The 14,306-nt window shown below is 62.9% G+C and overlaps 3 protein-coding genes across 3 annotated transcripts; 2 read left to right on the forward strand and 1 right to left on the reverse strand.

The window, feature by feature from the left end:
- Positions 1–300: 300 nt before the first annotated feature.
- Positions 301–2,436, forward strand: LOC148590108 (myosin-binding protein C, fast-type-like; the record flags this gene model as incomplete). The annotated part of the gene is made up of 3 exons (XM_088539468.1): positions 301–437; positions 522–708; positions 2,426–2,436. Coding segments are annotated over 3 exons (335 nt in total), but the record flags the coding sequence as incomplete, so codon positions are not given.
- Positions 2,437–3,185: 749 nt separating this feature from the next.
- Positions 3,186–6,359, reverse strand: LOC148590109 (Golgi-associated RAB2 interactor protein 5A-like). The gene is made up of 4 exons (XM_088539469.1): positions 6,270–6,359; positions 6,066–6,196; positions 5,821–5,990; positions 3,186–3,262 (listed from the first exon to the last, which is right to left on the reverse strand). Exons 1-4 carry the CDS (start codon positions 6,351–6,353, stop codon positions 3,186–3,188), a joined length of 462 nt encoding a protein of 153 aa, XP_088395595.1. The 5' UTR covers positions 6,354–6,359.
- A 212-nt stretch (positions 6,360–6,571) lies between these two features.
- Positions 6,572–14,300, forward strand: EMC10 (ER membrane protein complex subunit 10; the record flags this gene model as incomplete). Its single annotated transcript, XM_088539470.1, has 6 exons — positions 6,572–6,679; positions 7,986–8,040; positions 8,152–8,258; positions 8,368–8,472; positions 10,872–11,053; positions 14,208–14,300. Coding segments are annotated over exons 1-6 (650 nt in total), but the record flags the coding sequence as incomplete, so codon positions are not given.
- Between the last annotated feature and the right edge of the window lie 6 nt (positions 14,301–14,306).

Raw genomic sequence — 14,306 nt, forward strand, 5'->3', positions numbered from 1 at the left:
TAATTATGGGAGGAAAATGGGACACTCGAGTCCCCCCTTTTCCCAATTATGGGGGGAAAATGGGACATTTGAGTCCCTCCTTTTCCCAGTTACGGGGGGAAAATGGGACACTTGAGTCCCCCCTTTTCCCAATTATGGGGGGAAAACAGGACATTTGAGTCCCCCCTTTTCCCAATTATGGGGGGAAAACGGGATATTTGAGTCCCCCTTGGGGGGACAACCTGGATATTTGTCTAGCTGGGGGGGGGTCCATCCCGGACGCCGGGGCCCCTCTCTGAGGCTCCCCCCCCCTCCCCACAGACCTCATCCTGAAGCCCGTGGCCTTCCACGAACACGACTTCCGCACGGCTCCCAAATTCCTGACGCCGCTCGTGGACCGCACCGTGGTGGCCGGCTACAGCATGGCCCTCAACTGCGCCGTGCGGGGCCACCCCAAGGTGACGGCGACAACGACGGCGGCGGTGCGGGCGGTGGTGACGACACCCGGCTGACCCCGCGTGCGGCTGTACCTACCCCCGCAGCCCAAGGTGACGTGGCTGAAGAACAAGATGGAGCTGGGCGAGGACCCCAAGTTCCTGATGCGGCACAGCCAGGGCGTCCTCACGCTGCACATCCGCAAGCCGAGCCCCTTCGACGGCGGCACCTACGGCTGCCGCGCGGTCAACGAGCTGGGCGAGGCGCTCACCGAGTGCAAGCTGGACATCCGCGGTGCGGGGGGGGGCAGTTAATCTGGGGGGGTCTCTTTAATCCGGGGGGGGTCCATTTAATCCAGGGGGGTCTATTTAATCCGGGGGGGGTCTCTTTAATCCGGGGGGGGTCCATGGGGGTCTCTTTAATCCGGGGGGGGTCCATTTAATCCAGGGGGGTCTATTTAATCCGGGGGGGGGTCTCTTTAATCCGGGGGGGGTCCATTTAATCCAGGGGGGTCTATTTAATCCGGGGGGGTCTCTTTAATCCGGGGGGCGGTCCATTTAATCCAGGGGGTCCATTTAATCCAGGGGGTCTATTTAATCTGGGGGGGTCTATTTAATCCGGGGGGCGCGGTCAACGAGCTGGGCGAGGCGCTCACCGAGTGCAAGCTGGACATCCGCGGTGCGGGGGGGGGCATTTAATCCGGGGGGGGGCTGTTTAATCCAAGGGGGGGCTATTTAATCCAGGGGGGGTCTATTTAATCCGGGGGGGCATCTGTTTAATCTGGGGGGGGTCTGGTTAATCTGGGGGGGTCTGGTTAATCCGGGGGCGGTCTGGTTAATCCAGGGGGTCTATTTAATCTGGGGGGGGCCTGTTTAATCCAGGGGGGTCTATTTAATCCGAGGGGGGGTCTGTTTAATCCGGGGGGGTCTGGTTAATCCGGGGGGGGGCTGGTTAATCCGGGGGGTCTGTTTAATCCGGGGGGGTCTATTTAATCCGGGGGGGCGCGGTCAACGAGCTGGGCGAGGCGCTCACCGAGTGCAAGCTGGACATCCGCGGTGCGGGGGGGGGGCATTTAATCCGGGGGGGGGCTGTTTAATCCAAGGGGGGGCTATTTAATCCAGGGGGGTCTATTTAATCCGGGGGGGGCTATTAATCCGGGGGGCATCTGTTTAATCCGGGGGGGGGTCTGTTAATCTGGGGGGTCTGGTTAATCCGGGGGGCGGTCTGGTTAATCCAGGGGGGGCTATTTAATCCGAGGGGGGGTCTGTTTAATCCGGGGGGGTCTGTTTAATCTGGGGGGGTCTGTTTAATCCGGGGGGGTCTGTTTAATCCGGGGGGGTCCCTGGTTAATCCGGAGGGGGTCTGTTTAATCCGTGGGGGGCTATTTAATCTGAGGGGGGGGTCTGGTTAATCCGGGGGGATCTATTTAATCCGGGGGGAGTCTGGTTAATCCGGGGGTCTGGTTAATCCGGGGGGGTCTGGTTAATCCAGGGGGGTCTGGTTAATCTGGGGGGGTCTATTTAATCCGGGGGGGTCTGGTTAATCCGGGGGGTCTATTTAATCGGGGGGGTCTGTTTAATCCGGGGGGTCTGTTTAATCCGGGGGGGGGCATCTGGTTAATCCGGGGGGGGGGGTCTGGTTAATCCAGAGGGGTCTATTTCATCTGGGGTGGGAGCATCTGTTTAATCCAGGGGGGGCTGTTTAATCTGGGGGGGTCTGTTTAATCCGGGGGGGTCTATTTAATCCAAGGGGGTCTGTTTAACCGTGGAGGGTCTGTTTAATCCGAGGGCGTCCTGTTTAATCTGGGGGGGTCTGGTAATCTGGGGGGGTCTAGTTAACCCGGGGGGTCTAGTTAACCCGGGGGGGGTCTGTTTAATCGGGGGGGGTCTGCTTAATCGGGGGGGGTCTATTTAATCGGGGGGTCTATTTAATCCGGGGGGCTGTTTGTTATGGGAGGGGGGTGGGTTTTGCCCCGTTCGGGCCCTGCTCACTTGGGTGTTTCTGTCCGCAGTGCCCCAGTGAGGGGGGGGCCCGGAGGGAGCGGTGAGTTTGGGGGGGGGGGAATTGGGGGGCGTGGGTGGGAAATGGGGGGGTGGGAAAATGGGGGGGAATAGGGAAAATTGGGGGGGATGCGGAAATGGGGGCGGGATGTGGAAAATGGGGGGAATGCGGAAATGGGGAATGTGAAAATTGGGGGGGTGGGAATTTGGGGGGGATGAGGAAAATGGGGGGAATGGGGAAAATTGGGGGGATGTGGAAACTGGAGGGACGTGGAAATGGGGGCTGGATGTGGAAAATGGGAATGTGGAAAATGGGGAATGTGGAAAATTGGGGGGGATGAGGAAACTGGGGCAGGATGTGGGAAATGGAGGCAGTGTGGAAAATGGGGGAATGTGGAAAATGGGGGGAAGAATGTGGAAAATTGGGGGGGGATGTGGAAGGGATGTGGAAAATTGGGGGGGATGGAGAAAGTGGGGGGAATGTGGAAAATGGGGGCAGGATGTGGGAAATGGGGAGTGTGGAAAATGGGGATGTGGAAAATGGGAATGTGGAAAATTGGGGAGTATGTGGAAAACGGAGGGGATGTGGAAAATGGGGGGATGTGGAAAATGGGGTTGTGGAAAATGGGGGAAATGTGGGAAATGTGGAAAATGGGGAATGTGGAAAATCGGGGGGGGTGTGGAAAATGGGGGGAATGTGGAAATTGGGGGGAATGTGGAAAATGGGGAATGTGGAAAAATGAGGGGGGATGTGGGCAATGGGGGGGACGTTTAGGGGTGTTGTCCCCCCCCCCGGATGACGTTGGGCCCCGCAGGAGCCTGGAAGGAGCCGGAGAAGCCGCGTCCGTCTTGGAGAATAAACGGAGCCTCCTGGATCCCCCTGTGTCCGACTGTCCTTCCCGGGGCGGGAGGGGGGCAAAGAGGCGCCGGGGGGGCAACGACAGCTCCGAGGGGGCTTTATTGGGGGTCACGGGGGGGGGGTCGTGCGCCGGGGGGGGGGCCTGTGGGGACAGAGCGGGGAGGGGGGTCACACATGGGACAGGGCTCTTGGGGGGTGTCACATATGGGACAGGGGGTCACATATAGTTGGGGGGGGTCTCACAGCATTGGGGGGGGTCACAGCTGCCATGGGGGGGTCACAGGGTGTGTGGGGGGGGTCACCCCAGCCTTGGGGTGTCACACAAGAGGAAGGGACATTTTTGGGGCGGGGGGGGGGTCACACACACAGGGAAGGGACATGTGGGGGGATGTCGCACCCACCCCGGGGGGGGGTCTCCCACATCCCAGGGGGTCTCCCACATCCCAGGGGGTCTCCCACTCCCTGGGGGGTTTCCCCCACCCCTCAGGGGCTCTCCCACATCCCATTGGTGTCTCCCATTCCCCAGCGGGATCTCCCACATCCCAGGAAGTCTCCCACATCCCAGGGGGGTCTCCCATTCCCTGGGGTCTCTCTCACATTCCAGGGACTCTCCCACATCCCATTGGTGTCTCCCATTCCCTGGGGTCTCTCTCACATTCCAGGGACTCTCCCACATCCCATTGGTGTCTCCCACCCCCTGGGGGTTCTCCCACACCCCAGGGGTTCTCCCACATCCCCTTGGTGTCCCCCATTCCCCAGGGTGTCTCCCACATCCCAGGGGTGTCTCCCACATCTCAGGGGGTCTCCTACATCCCAGGGGCTCTTCCACATCCCATTGGTGTCCCCCATTCCCCAGGGTGTCTCCCATTCCCAGGGGTTCTCCCACATCCCAGGGGTGTCTCCCACATCCCAGGGGGTCTCCCACATGCCAGGGGCTCTCCCACATCCCAGAGGTGTCTCCCACATCCCAGGGGGTTCTCCCATTCCCTGGCGGTTCTCCCACATCCCACTGGTGTCTCCCATTCCCTGGGGGTTCTCCCACATCCCAGGGGCTCTCCCACATCCCATTGGTGTCTCCCATTCCCCGGGGTCTCTCTCACATTCCAGGGACTCTCCCACATCCCATTGGTGTCTCCCATTCCCTGGGGGTTCTCCCACGTCCCAGGGGCTCTCCCACATCCCAGGGGGTCTCCCATTCCCTGGGGGTTCTCCCACATCCCAGGGGATCTCCCACATCCCAGGTGTATAACTCACATCCCATTGGTGTCTCCCATTCCTTGGGGGGATCTCCCACATCCCATTGGTGTCTCCCATTCTTTCGGGGGCTCTCCCACATCCCAGGGGCTCTCCCACATCCCTGGGGGGGTCTCCCACATCCTGGGAGTGTCTCCCACTCCCTAGGGGAGTCTCCCACATTTTGGGGGTGTCTCTCATTCCCAGGGGGCTCTCCCACATCCCAGGGGCTCTCCCACATCCCATTGGTATCTCCCACCCCCTGGGGGTTCTCCCACATCCCACGGGGCCTCCCACATACCATTAGTGTCTCCCATTCCCTGGGGCATCTCCCACATCCCAAGGAGTCTCCCACATCCCAGGGGATCTCCCACATCCCTAGGGAGGTCTCCCACATCCCCTTGGTGTCCCCCATTCCCCAGGGTGTCTCCCATTCCCCAGGGTGTCTCCCACATCCCATTGGTGTCTCCCATTCCCCAGGGTCTCCCACACCCCAGGGGCTCTCCCATTCCCTAGGGGTTCTCTCACATCGCAGGGGTTCTCCCACATCCCATTGGTGTCCCCCATTTCCAGGGGTTCTCCCACATCCCACGGGGGTCTCCCACATCCCATTGGTATCTCCCACCCCTGAGGGTTCTCGCACATCCCAGGGGATCTCCCACATCCAAAGTGTATACCTCACATCCCATTGGTGTCTCCCATTCCCTGGGGTGTCTCCCACATCCCAGGGAATCTCCCACATCCCAGGGGGTCTCCCATTCCCTGGCGGTTCTCCCGCATCCCACTGGTGTCTCCCATTCCCCGGGGTCTCTCCCACATCCCATTGATGTCTCCCATTCCCCAGGGTGTCTCCCACATCCCATTGGTGTCTCCCACATCTCCTTGTTGTCCCCCATTCCCCACGGTGTCTCCCATTCCCCAGGGTGTCCCCCATCCCCTGGGTGTCCCCCATTCCCCGGGGTGTCCCCCATTCCCCAGGGTCTTCCCCATCCCGTGGGTGTCCCCCCATTCCCCAGGGTGTCTCCCCCATCCCGTGGGTGTCCCCCATTCCTCAGGGTCTCCCCCATTCCTCAGGGTCTCCCCCATCCCCTCGGTGTCCCCCCCTTCCCCAGGGTCTTCCCCATCCTGTGGGTGTCCCCCCATTCCCCAGGGTCTCTCCCCCATCCTATTGGTGTCTCCCCCATCCCGTGGGTGTCCCCCATTCCCCGGGGTGTCCCCCATTCCCCAGGGTCTCCCCCATCCCGTGGGTGTCCCCCCATTCCCGGGGTGTCCCCCCAACCCCTCGGTGTCCCCCCATCCCGGGGGGTCTCTCACCGCCCCGCAGCAGCGCCAGCAGCCGCAGCCAGCGCCCGAAGAGCCGCTCGAGGCGCCGCGGCGGCGCCAGCAGCTGCAGGTAGAACGTGCGGCCCGAGGCCAAGCGCACGCGGAGCTGGTGCCGCCGCTCGCTGTGCAGCGACAGCCGCACGAACTGCAGCGGCAGCAGCCTGCGGAGCGCCCGCGGGGTCACGGCGGAGAATTTTGGGTTGTTTTTTGTGTTTTTTGGGGGGTACGGGGCTTACCCGAAGAGCTCGAGGCCGGGGCCCGGCCGGGCCGGCCGCGCCAGCAGCATCAGGTCGGGCAGGGCCTGGCGGGCGCTGGTGGCCGCGATGCCCACGGTGACGCGCGAGGCCGCCTCGCCGCTCCGCGTCACCTTGGGGGACAACGTGGGGACATGGGGGGGTCCTCCCCCACTTGGGGAGGGTCCCTCCCCACACAACACGGACCTGGAGGAAGTCGCTCTCGAAGAGCGGGCACTCGCGCAGCCGCCCGTACTCGCCGCGCGCCAGGCAGCGCCACAGGCCGCCCATGGCGGCGCATGGAGCGCGGGGGGGGGACAACGACAACGGTCCTTGGGGACAACGGGCCGCGCCTTGGGGACAACGGGCCGCGCTGTCGCCCGCCAAGATGGCGCCGTCGCCTGACAAGATGGCGCCGCCGCCGCCCAAGATGGCGCCGCCGTTTGGGCGGGAAGCGCCGCGCGGGGCGCGCGCATGCGCGTCCCGGCCTGCCCCGCGCGCGCGCCAAGATGGCGGCGCCGCCGCTGCTGCTGCTATTGTTGGTCCTGGCGCTGCCGCCGCCGCTGCGGGCGGCCCCGGGCGGCCCCGGGAGCTGCCGGGGGGGCCCCGGCGTCCGGGTGAGCCCCGGGGACCGGGGGGAACCGGGGGGTGGGATCGGGGCGCGGGGGGGGGGCAGCGGCCGCCGCTCGGGACCGGGCCCGGCGGGGGCGGGGAGGGGAGGAGCGGGCAGGCCCTGAAGGAGCGCGTTAATATTCATGAGGGGGCGGGGCCACGCGCGCACGCGCTGCTTAATATTAACAATGAAGGGTATTCCCATGTTGCCATCGTTAATATTCATGAGGGGGCGGGGCCAGGCGAGCAGCGACTGCTTAATATTAACGACAAAGAGTATTTACATGTTGCCGTCGTTAATATTCATGAGGGGGCGGGCCCAGATGAGCACCGGCTGCTTAATAATAATGCTGAAGGGTCTTTGCATGCTCCAATTGTTAATATTCATGAAGGGGCGGGGTGTATCCCCACTAGCACATGTCTGCGTGGAGGGGTGGGGCCTGCCGGTGACAGCTCGTTAATATTCATGAGGGGCGGGCTTGCATGCACAGCAGCTGCTTAATATTCATGGAGACATGCCCATGTGTATTATTAATATTAATGAGGGGCGGGGTAGCTGTGCTGGCTCCTGTCTTTGTTGGAGGCGGGGTGTGCCGGTCACAGCTCATTAATATTCATGAGGGGCGGGCCCCATAATTAGTATTCATAAGGGAGTGTGTGGATTGGTTGATTCCGTATTGTTAATATTAATGAGGGGAGCAGTACTTGTATAGTGTGAGGGGGTGGGGCCGGATGGTGACAGCTCATTAATATTAATTCAGGGAAGGCTCAGAGGTACCTGTATACTGTGAGGGGGCGGGGCCAGGTGGTGACAGCACATTAATATTCATGATAGGAAAGGCTCAGGGATTTGGTTAATATTCATGAGGTCACATGCTCGTCATAATGATTCTTGTTACTATTAATGAGAGCTAAGCAGAGCATGTGCTAAAGGCTCTATTTGGCTCATGAATATTCATTAGAACAAGTAGGGCACCTTCTGGTTTATTAGCATGAAGGGGTGGGGCCATGTGCCGGCTCATGAATATGCATAAAGGACAGGGAGAGCACGGCTCTAATGTTGTCTGATGCAGGCAGGGAGAGCAGAACTTTAATGCAGGTGCCTAATGCATATGCATATGCATGAGGGGGGAGGGGCCTGTCCTTATGAATATTCATGGCGGGCAGGTGCTGGGTTGGATGCTGGGGGGGCTCTCGGGGCCCTTTGCTCAGGGATGTCCCCAATCCCGGAGCTGGGGGTGCTCCGGGGGGGGTCCTGGGCAGTGTCACCAGTGGGGGGGATGTCCCCAACGTGTGTCCCTGTCCCCGCAGGGTGACACCGAGAGCTGCGGCCTCGCGCTGACCCTGGAGCACTCGTTTGAGCCGGGTAAGTCCCAGAACTGGGGACAGGAGGGTGGCAGGGGGGACATTCCCGGGGTGGGGGGGGACAGGAGGGGGGTGACAGGGGTGACATTCCCGTGTGTCCCCCCCATTCCAGACGACACCATCCGCTTCCGCAAACGCGGAACGCTGACGTGGAGCCCGGCCGGGGAGCTGGCGCTGGCGCAGAAGCCGCTCAGCGAGGACGAGCGCGGCCGCCTCCGGGTGAGACCCCCCTCCATTCCGTATTATTGGGGGGAATTGGGGGGATTTTGGGGCTCGGGGGGGGAATTTGGGGCTCGGGGGGGGCTCACGCTGTCCCCTGCCCCGCCAGGACGTGGCCGCCCGGGACGGGCTCTACCGGGTGCGGGTTCCGCGCAGGCCGCTGGGCGCCGGTGACGACGGCGGCGCCGAGTTCGTCACCTCCTTCGTGCGGGCGGTGAGTGGCCCCGCACCCCGATTGTCCCCATTGTCCCCCCCTCCAATGTCCCCCTCATACCCGGATTGTCTCCCTTGTCACCCCTCCAATGTCCCCCCCATAGACCACCCCACACCCCGATTGTCCCCATTGTCCCCCCTCCTATGTCCCTCTATAGCCCCCGCATACCCAGATTGTCCCCATTGTCCCCCCTCCAATGTCCCCCCCCCATAGCCCACCCCACACCCCGATTGTCCCCATTGTCCCCCCTCCTATGCCCCCCTCATACCCGGATCGTCCCCCTTGTCACCCCTCCAATGTCCCCCCCATATCCTCCCCCCATACCCCGATTGTCCCCATTGCCCCCCCTCCAATGTCCCCCTATAGCCCCCCCATACCCAGATTGTCCCCGTTGCCCCCCCCCCATAGCCCACCCCATACCTGGATTGTCCCCATTGTCCCCTCTCCAATGCCCCCCCTATAGCCCCCCATACCTGGATTGTTCCCATTGCCCCCCCATACCCAGATTGTCCCCGTTGTCCCCCCTCCTACGCCCCCCTCATACCCGGATTGTCCCCCTTGTCACCCCTCCAATGTCCCCCTATAGCCCCCCCATACCCCGATTCTCCCCCTTTGTCCCCCCTCCAATGTCCTCCCCATATCCCCCCCCATACCTGGATTGTCCCCATTGTCCCCCCTCCAATGCCCTCCCCATACTCAGATTGTCCCCATTGTCCCCCCATAACCCACCCCCCATACCTGGATTGTCCCCATTGTCCCCACTCCAATGTCCCCCCTATAGCCCCCCATACCCAGATTGTCCCCGTTGCCCCTCCATATCCCCCTCCCATACTGGATTGTCCCCGTTGTCCCCACCATTGCCCCTTGTGCCCCCCTTATAGCCCCTGTGCTGCCCCTGTTGCCCCCCTATCCCCCCCCCGGGTGCCTCCCCCTGCCCCCCTATTGCCCCCTTGTGACCCCCCCCTCAACTCACTCTGTGTCCCCTCAGTGTCACTGTGTGTCCCCCTATGCCCCACCGCATTGTCCCCAGCTTTCTTTGTTACCCCCTGTAGCCACTGGGTGCTGGTGACAGTCACCCCATGTCCCCTTATTGCTCCCCGTGTCCCCTTATTGCCCCTGACCCACTCTGTCCCCCCCCCAGTTCCCCCACCCAACCTCTCAGTGTCCCCCCATGTCCCCACTCATTGTCCCCAACTTCTCTTGTTACCCCCTGTGGCCCCCTTGTAGCCACTGGGTGCTGGTGACAGTCACCCCATGTCCCCTTATTGCTCCTTGTGTCCCCTTATTGCCCCTCGACTCACTCTGTGCGCCCCCCAGCCTCTCAGTGTCCCCCCATGTCCCCACTCATTGTCCCCAGCTTCTCTTGTTACTCTCTATGTCCCCCTATAGCCATTGCATGCTGGTGACAGTCACCCCATGTCCCCTTATTGCTCCCCGTGTCCCCTTATTGCCCCCTGACTCACTCTGTGCCCCCCCAGCCTCTCAGTGTCCCCCCATGTCCCCACTCATTGTCCCCAACTTCTCTTGTTACCCCCTATGCCCCCCCTGTAGCCACTGGGTGCTGGTGACAGTCACCCCATGTCCCCTTATTGCTCCCCGTGTCCCCTTATTGCCCCTGACCCACTCTGTCCCCCCCCAGCTGCCCCCCAGCCTCTCAGTGTCCCCCCATGTCCCCACTCATTGTCCCCAACTTCTCTTGTTACCCTCTATGCCCCCCCTGTAGCCACTGGGTGCTGGTGACAGTCACCCCATGTCCCCTTATTGCTCCCTGTGTCCCCTTATTGCCCCCGACTCACTCTGTGCCCCCCAGTTGCCTCTCAGTGTCCCCCCATGTCCCCACTCATTGTCCCCAGCTTCTCTTGTTACTCTCTTTGTCCCCCCTATAGCCATTGCAGGCTGGTGACAGTCCCCCTGTGTCCCCTTTTCCCCCCCGGCCCCCATCCCGGGGTGTCCCCTCGTCACCCGTGGGTGTCCCCTTGTCACCCGTGGGTGTCCCCTCGTCACCCGTGGGTATCCTCTGGTCACCCATGGGTGTCCCCTCGTCACCCATGGGGTATCCCCTTGTCACCCGTGGGTGTCCCCTCGTCCCCCATGGGTGTCCCCTGGTCACCCATGGGTATCCTCTGGTTCCCCGTGGGTGTCCCCTCGTCCCCCGTGGGTGTCCCCTCGTCACCCATGGGTGTCCCCTGGTCACCCGTGGGTATCCCCTCGTCACCCGTGGGTGTCCTCTTGTCACCCGTGGGTGTCCCCTGGTCACCCGTGGGTATCCCCTGGTCACCCGTGGGTGTCCCCTCATCACCCATGGGTGTCCCCTGGTCACCCGTGGGTATCCCCTGGTCACCTGTGGGTGTCCCCTCATCACCCGTGGGTGTCCCCTCGTCACCCGTGGGTCCCCGCAGTGCGCCCTGCTCGAGTCCCACCTCTCGGACCGCCTGACGCTGCACGTGGACGTGGCCGGCAACGTGGTGGCCGTGGCCGTGGTGGCCGTGCCGGGCGCCTGCCGCGGCGCCGACGTGGAGGACGTGGACCTGGAGCTGTTCAACACCTCGGTGGCCCTGCGGCAGCCGCTGCCCGCCGCCGTGTGAGTGCTTGGGGACATGTTGGGGACACGTTGGGGACACTCTGGGGACATGGGGACACGGGGGGACATGGGGCAGTATGGAGGGGATGTCGTGGAGGACGTGGACCTGGAGCTGTTCAACACCTCGGTGGCCCTGCGGCAGCCGCTGCCCGCCGCCGTGTAAGTGCTCGGGGACACGTTGGGGACATGGGGACACGTTGGGGACACTCTGGGGACATGGGGACACAGGGGGACATGGGGCAGTATGGAGGGAATGTCGAGGAGAATGTCGATGTGGAGGTCTTGGCACCTTGGTGGCCCTGTGGCAGCCGCTGCCCGCCGCCATGTGAGTGCTTGGGGACACGTTGGGGACATGGGGACACGTTGGGGACACTCTGGGGACATGGGGGGACACGGGAGCCACAGAGGAACATGGGGGCAGCACAGGCAGGATGAGGTGGAGAACGTCAATGTGGAGGTCTTGGCACCTCGGTGGCCCTGTGGCAGCCACTGCCTGCCGCCGTGTGAGTGCTCGGGGACACGTGGGGACACGTTGGGGACACTCTGGGGACATGGGGACACAGGGGGACATGGGGCAGTATGGAGGGAATGTCGAGGAGAACGTCAATGTGGAGGTCTAAGCACCTCGGTGGCCCTGCGGCAGCCGCTGCCCGCCGCCATGTGAGTGCTTGGGGACACGTTGGGGACATGGGGACACGTTGGGGACACTCTGGGGACATGGGGACACGGGGGAACACAGAGGAACATGGGGGCAGCACAGGCAGGATGTGGTGGAGAACGTCAACGTGGAGGTCTTGGCACCTCGGTGGCCCTGCGGCAGCCACTGCCCGCCGCCGTGTGAGTGCTCGGAGACACGTTGGGGACATGGGGACACGTTGGGGACACTGTGGGGACATGGGGACACGGGGGGACACAGGAGGACACAGGGACATGGGGACAGTACAGAGGGGATGTGGTGGAGAACGTCCATGTGGAGGTCTTGGCACCTTGGTGGCCCTGTGGCAGCCGCTGCCCGCCGCTGTGTGAGTGCTTGGGGACACGTTGGGGACATGGGGACACGTTGGGGACACTCTGGGGACATGGGGACACGGGGGGACACAGAGGAACATGGGGGCAGCACAGGCAGGATGTGGTGGAGAACGTCAGTGTGGGGTTCTTGGCACCTCGGTGGCCCTGTGGCAGCCACTGCCCGCCGCCGTGTGAGTGCTCGGGGACACGTGGGGACACGTTGGGGACACTCTGGGGACATGGGGACACAGGGGAACATGGGGGCAGCACAGGCAGGATGTGGTGGAGAACGTCAGTGTGGTGTTCTTGGCACCTCGGTGGCCCTGCGGCAGCCGCTGCCCGCCGCTGTGTGAGTGCTCGGGGACACGTTGGGGACATGGGGACACGTTGGGGACACTCTGGGGACATGGGGACACGGGGGGACATGGGGCAGTATGGAGGGAATGTCGTGGAGAACGTCAATGTGGAGGTCTTGGCACCTTGGTGGCCCTATGCCCTCTGCTGTGTGCCCAACCTGGGGACACATGGGGACCCTGTGAGGACATGGGGACTCTGTGGGGACATTAGGGGACATGCTGGGGTGGACATGGGGACAATATGGGGAGGATTTAGTGGACAGCATCAACATGGAGCTGTTGGCACCTCGGTGGCACCTGTGCCCACCGCTGTGTGGGGGACATAGGGACACATGGGGACATGGGGACACTGGAGCAAGGAAACCTAGTGACACTGTGGGTAGGGCCATGGTGACACTATGGGGAGGACATGGGGAATGCAGTGACCCTGTGGGGACACAGTGTCCCTGGTGGGGACATGGCACATGGGGGACCCCTTGTAGGGGACATGAGGTGACATTGGGGGAGATGGGGACACTGGAGGGGGAAGGATGGGGTCAGTCTAAAGGAGGAACAGGGGACATGAGGACAGACCGGGGACAGGGACGGATGTGGTGGCCATGGGGGGACACAGAGCCATGGTGACACTCGGGGGGGACATGAGGGGACACAATGGCCATGGCGGGGACATGGGGACCCTCAGGGGGGACATAGGGGGACATGATGGTCATGGAGGGGACACAGGGCCATGGTGACACTCGGGGGGACATGAGGGGACACAATGGCCATGGCGGGGACATGGGGACCCTCGGGGGGACATAGGGGGACATGATGGTCATGGAGGGGACACAGGGACATGGTGACACTCGGTGGGACATGAGGGGACACAATGGCCATGGCGGGGACATGGGGACCCTCGGGGGGACATAGGGGGACATGATGGTCATGGAGGGGACACAGGGCCATGGTGACACTCGGGGGGACATGAGGGGACACAATGGCCATGGGGGGAACATGGGGACCCTCAGGGGGGACATAGGGGGACATGATGGTCATGGAGGGGACACAGGGCCATGGTGACACTCGGTGGGACATGAGGGGACACAATGGCCATGGCGGGGACATGGGGACCCTCAGGGGGGACATAGGGGGACATGATGGTCATGGAGGGGACACAGGGCCATGGTGACACTCAGGGGGACATGAGGGGACACAATGGCCATGGGGGGAACATGGGGACCCTCAGGGGGGACATACGGGGACATGATGGTCATGGAGGGGACATAAGGCCATGGTGACACTCAGGGGGGACGTGAGGGGACACAATGGCCATGGGGGGAAAATGGGGACCCTCAGGGGGGACATAGGGGGACATGTGGCCATGAAGGGGACACAGGGCCATGGTGACCCCCAGGGGGGACATGAGGGGACATGATGGCCATGGAGGGGACATGGGGACATGACAATCCTTAAGGGGGATGGCAGGGGGACATAATGGCCATGGGGGGAACATGGGGACCCTCAGGGGGGACATGGTGACTCTCAGGTGACAGAGTGGCCGGGGGGGGGACATGGGGGGGATGCAGTGGCCGTGGGGGGGGCCTGGGGACACCATGGTGGGGGGGGGGGGGACACACGTGGTTTGGGGGGGGGGGTGCCCTTTAAGTCCCAAATCGGAGACGTTTTGGGGGCTGCATCCCCCAGGAAGGGACATTTTTGGTGTCCCTCGTTTTGGGGGGGGGGTCCCTATGGGTACGGGGGGGGGTCAGGTCCAACCCCCCCCCCCCGACACCCCCTTTTTGCGGCCGCAGCCCCGAGACGGCCGCGTTCATCGAGCGCCTGGAGCAGGAGCAGGCGCAGAGGGCCAAGAACCCCCAGGAGCAGAAATCCTTCTTCGCCAAATACGTAGG

Source organism: Tinamus guttatus, unplaced genomic scaffold, assembly GCF_059628265.1.
Source record: "Tinamus guttatus ecotype Peru unplaced genomic scaffold, ASM5962826v1 Tinamus_guttatus_pri_ptg001726l, whole genome shotgun sequence".
NCBI classification, from domain to species: Eukaryota; Metazoa; Chordata; class Aves; order Tinamiformes; family Tinamidae; genus Tinamus; species Tinamus guttatus.

What these genes read in the sequence shown, in the direction of transcription:
- LOC148590109 (XM_088539469.1), bottom strand. Translation starts at nt 6,353, where the DNA reads ATGGGCGGCCTGTGGCGCTGCCTGGCGCGCGGCGAGTACGGGCGGCTG. An exon ending in CCCGGCCTCGAGCTCTTCGG is followed by an intron (nt 5,991 to 6,065) that starts GTAAGCCCCGTA and finishes GGCGCTCCGCAG; the next exon opens with GCTGCTGCCGCTGCAGTTCG. An exon ending in GCTGGCGCTGCTGCGGGGCG is followed by an intron (nt 3,263 to 5,820) that starts GTGAGAGACCCC and finishes TTATTCTCCAAG; the next exon opens with ACGGACGCGGCTTCTCCGGC.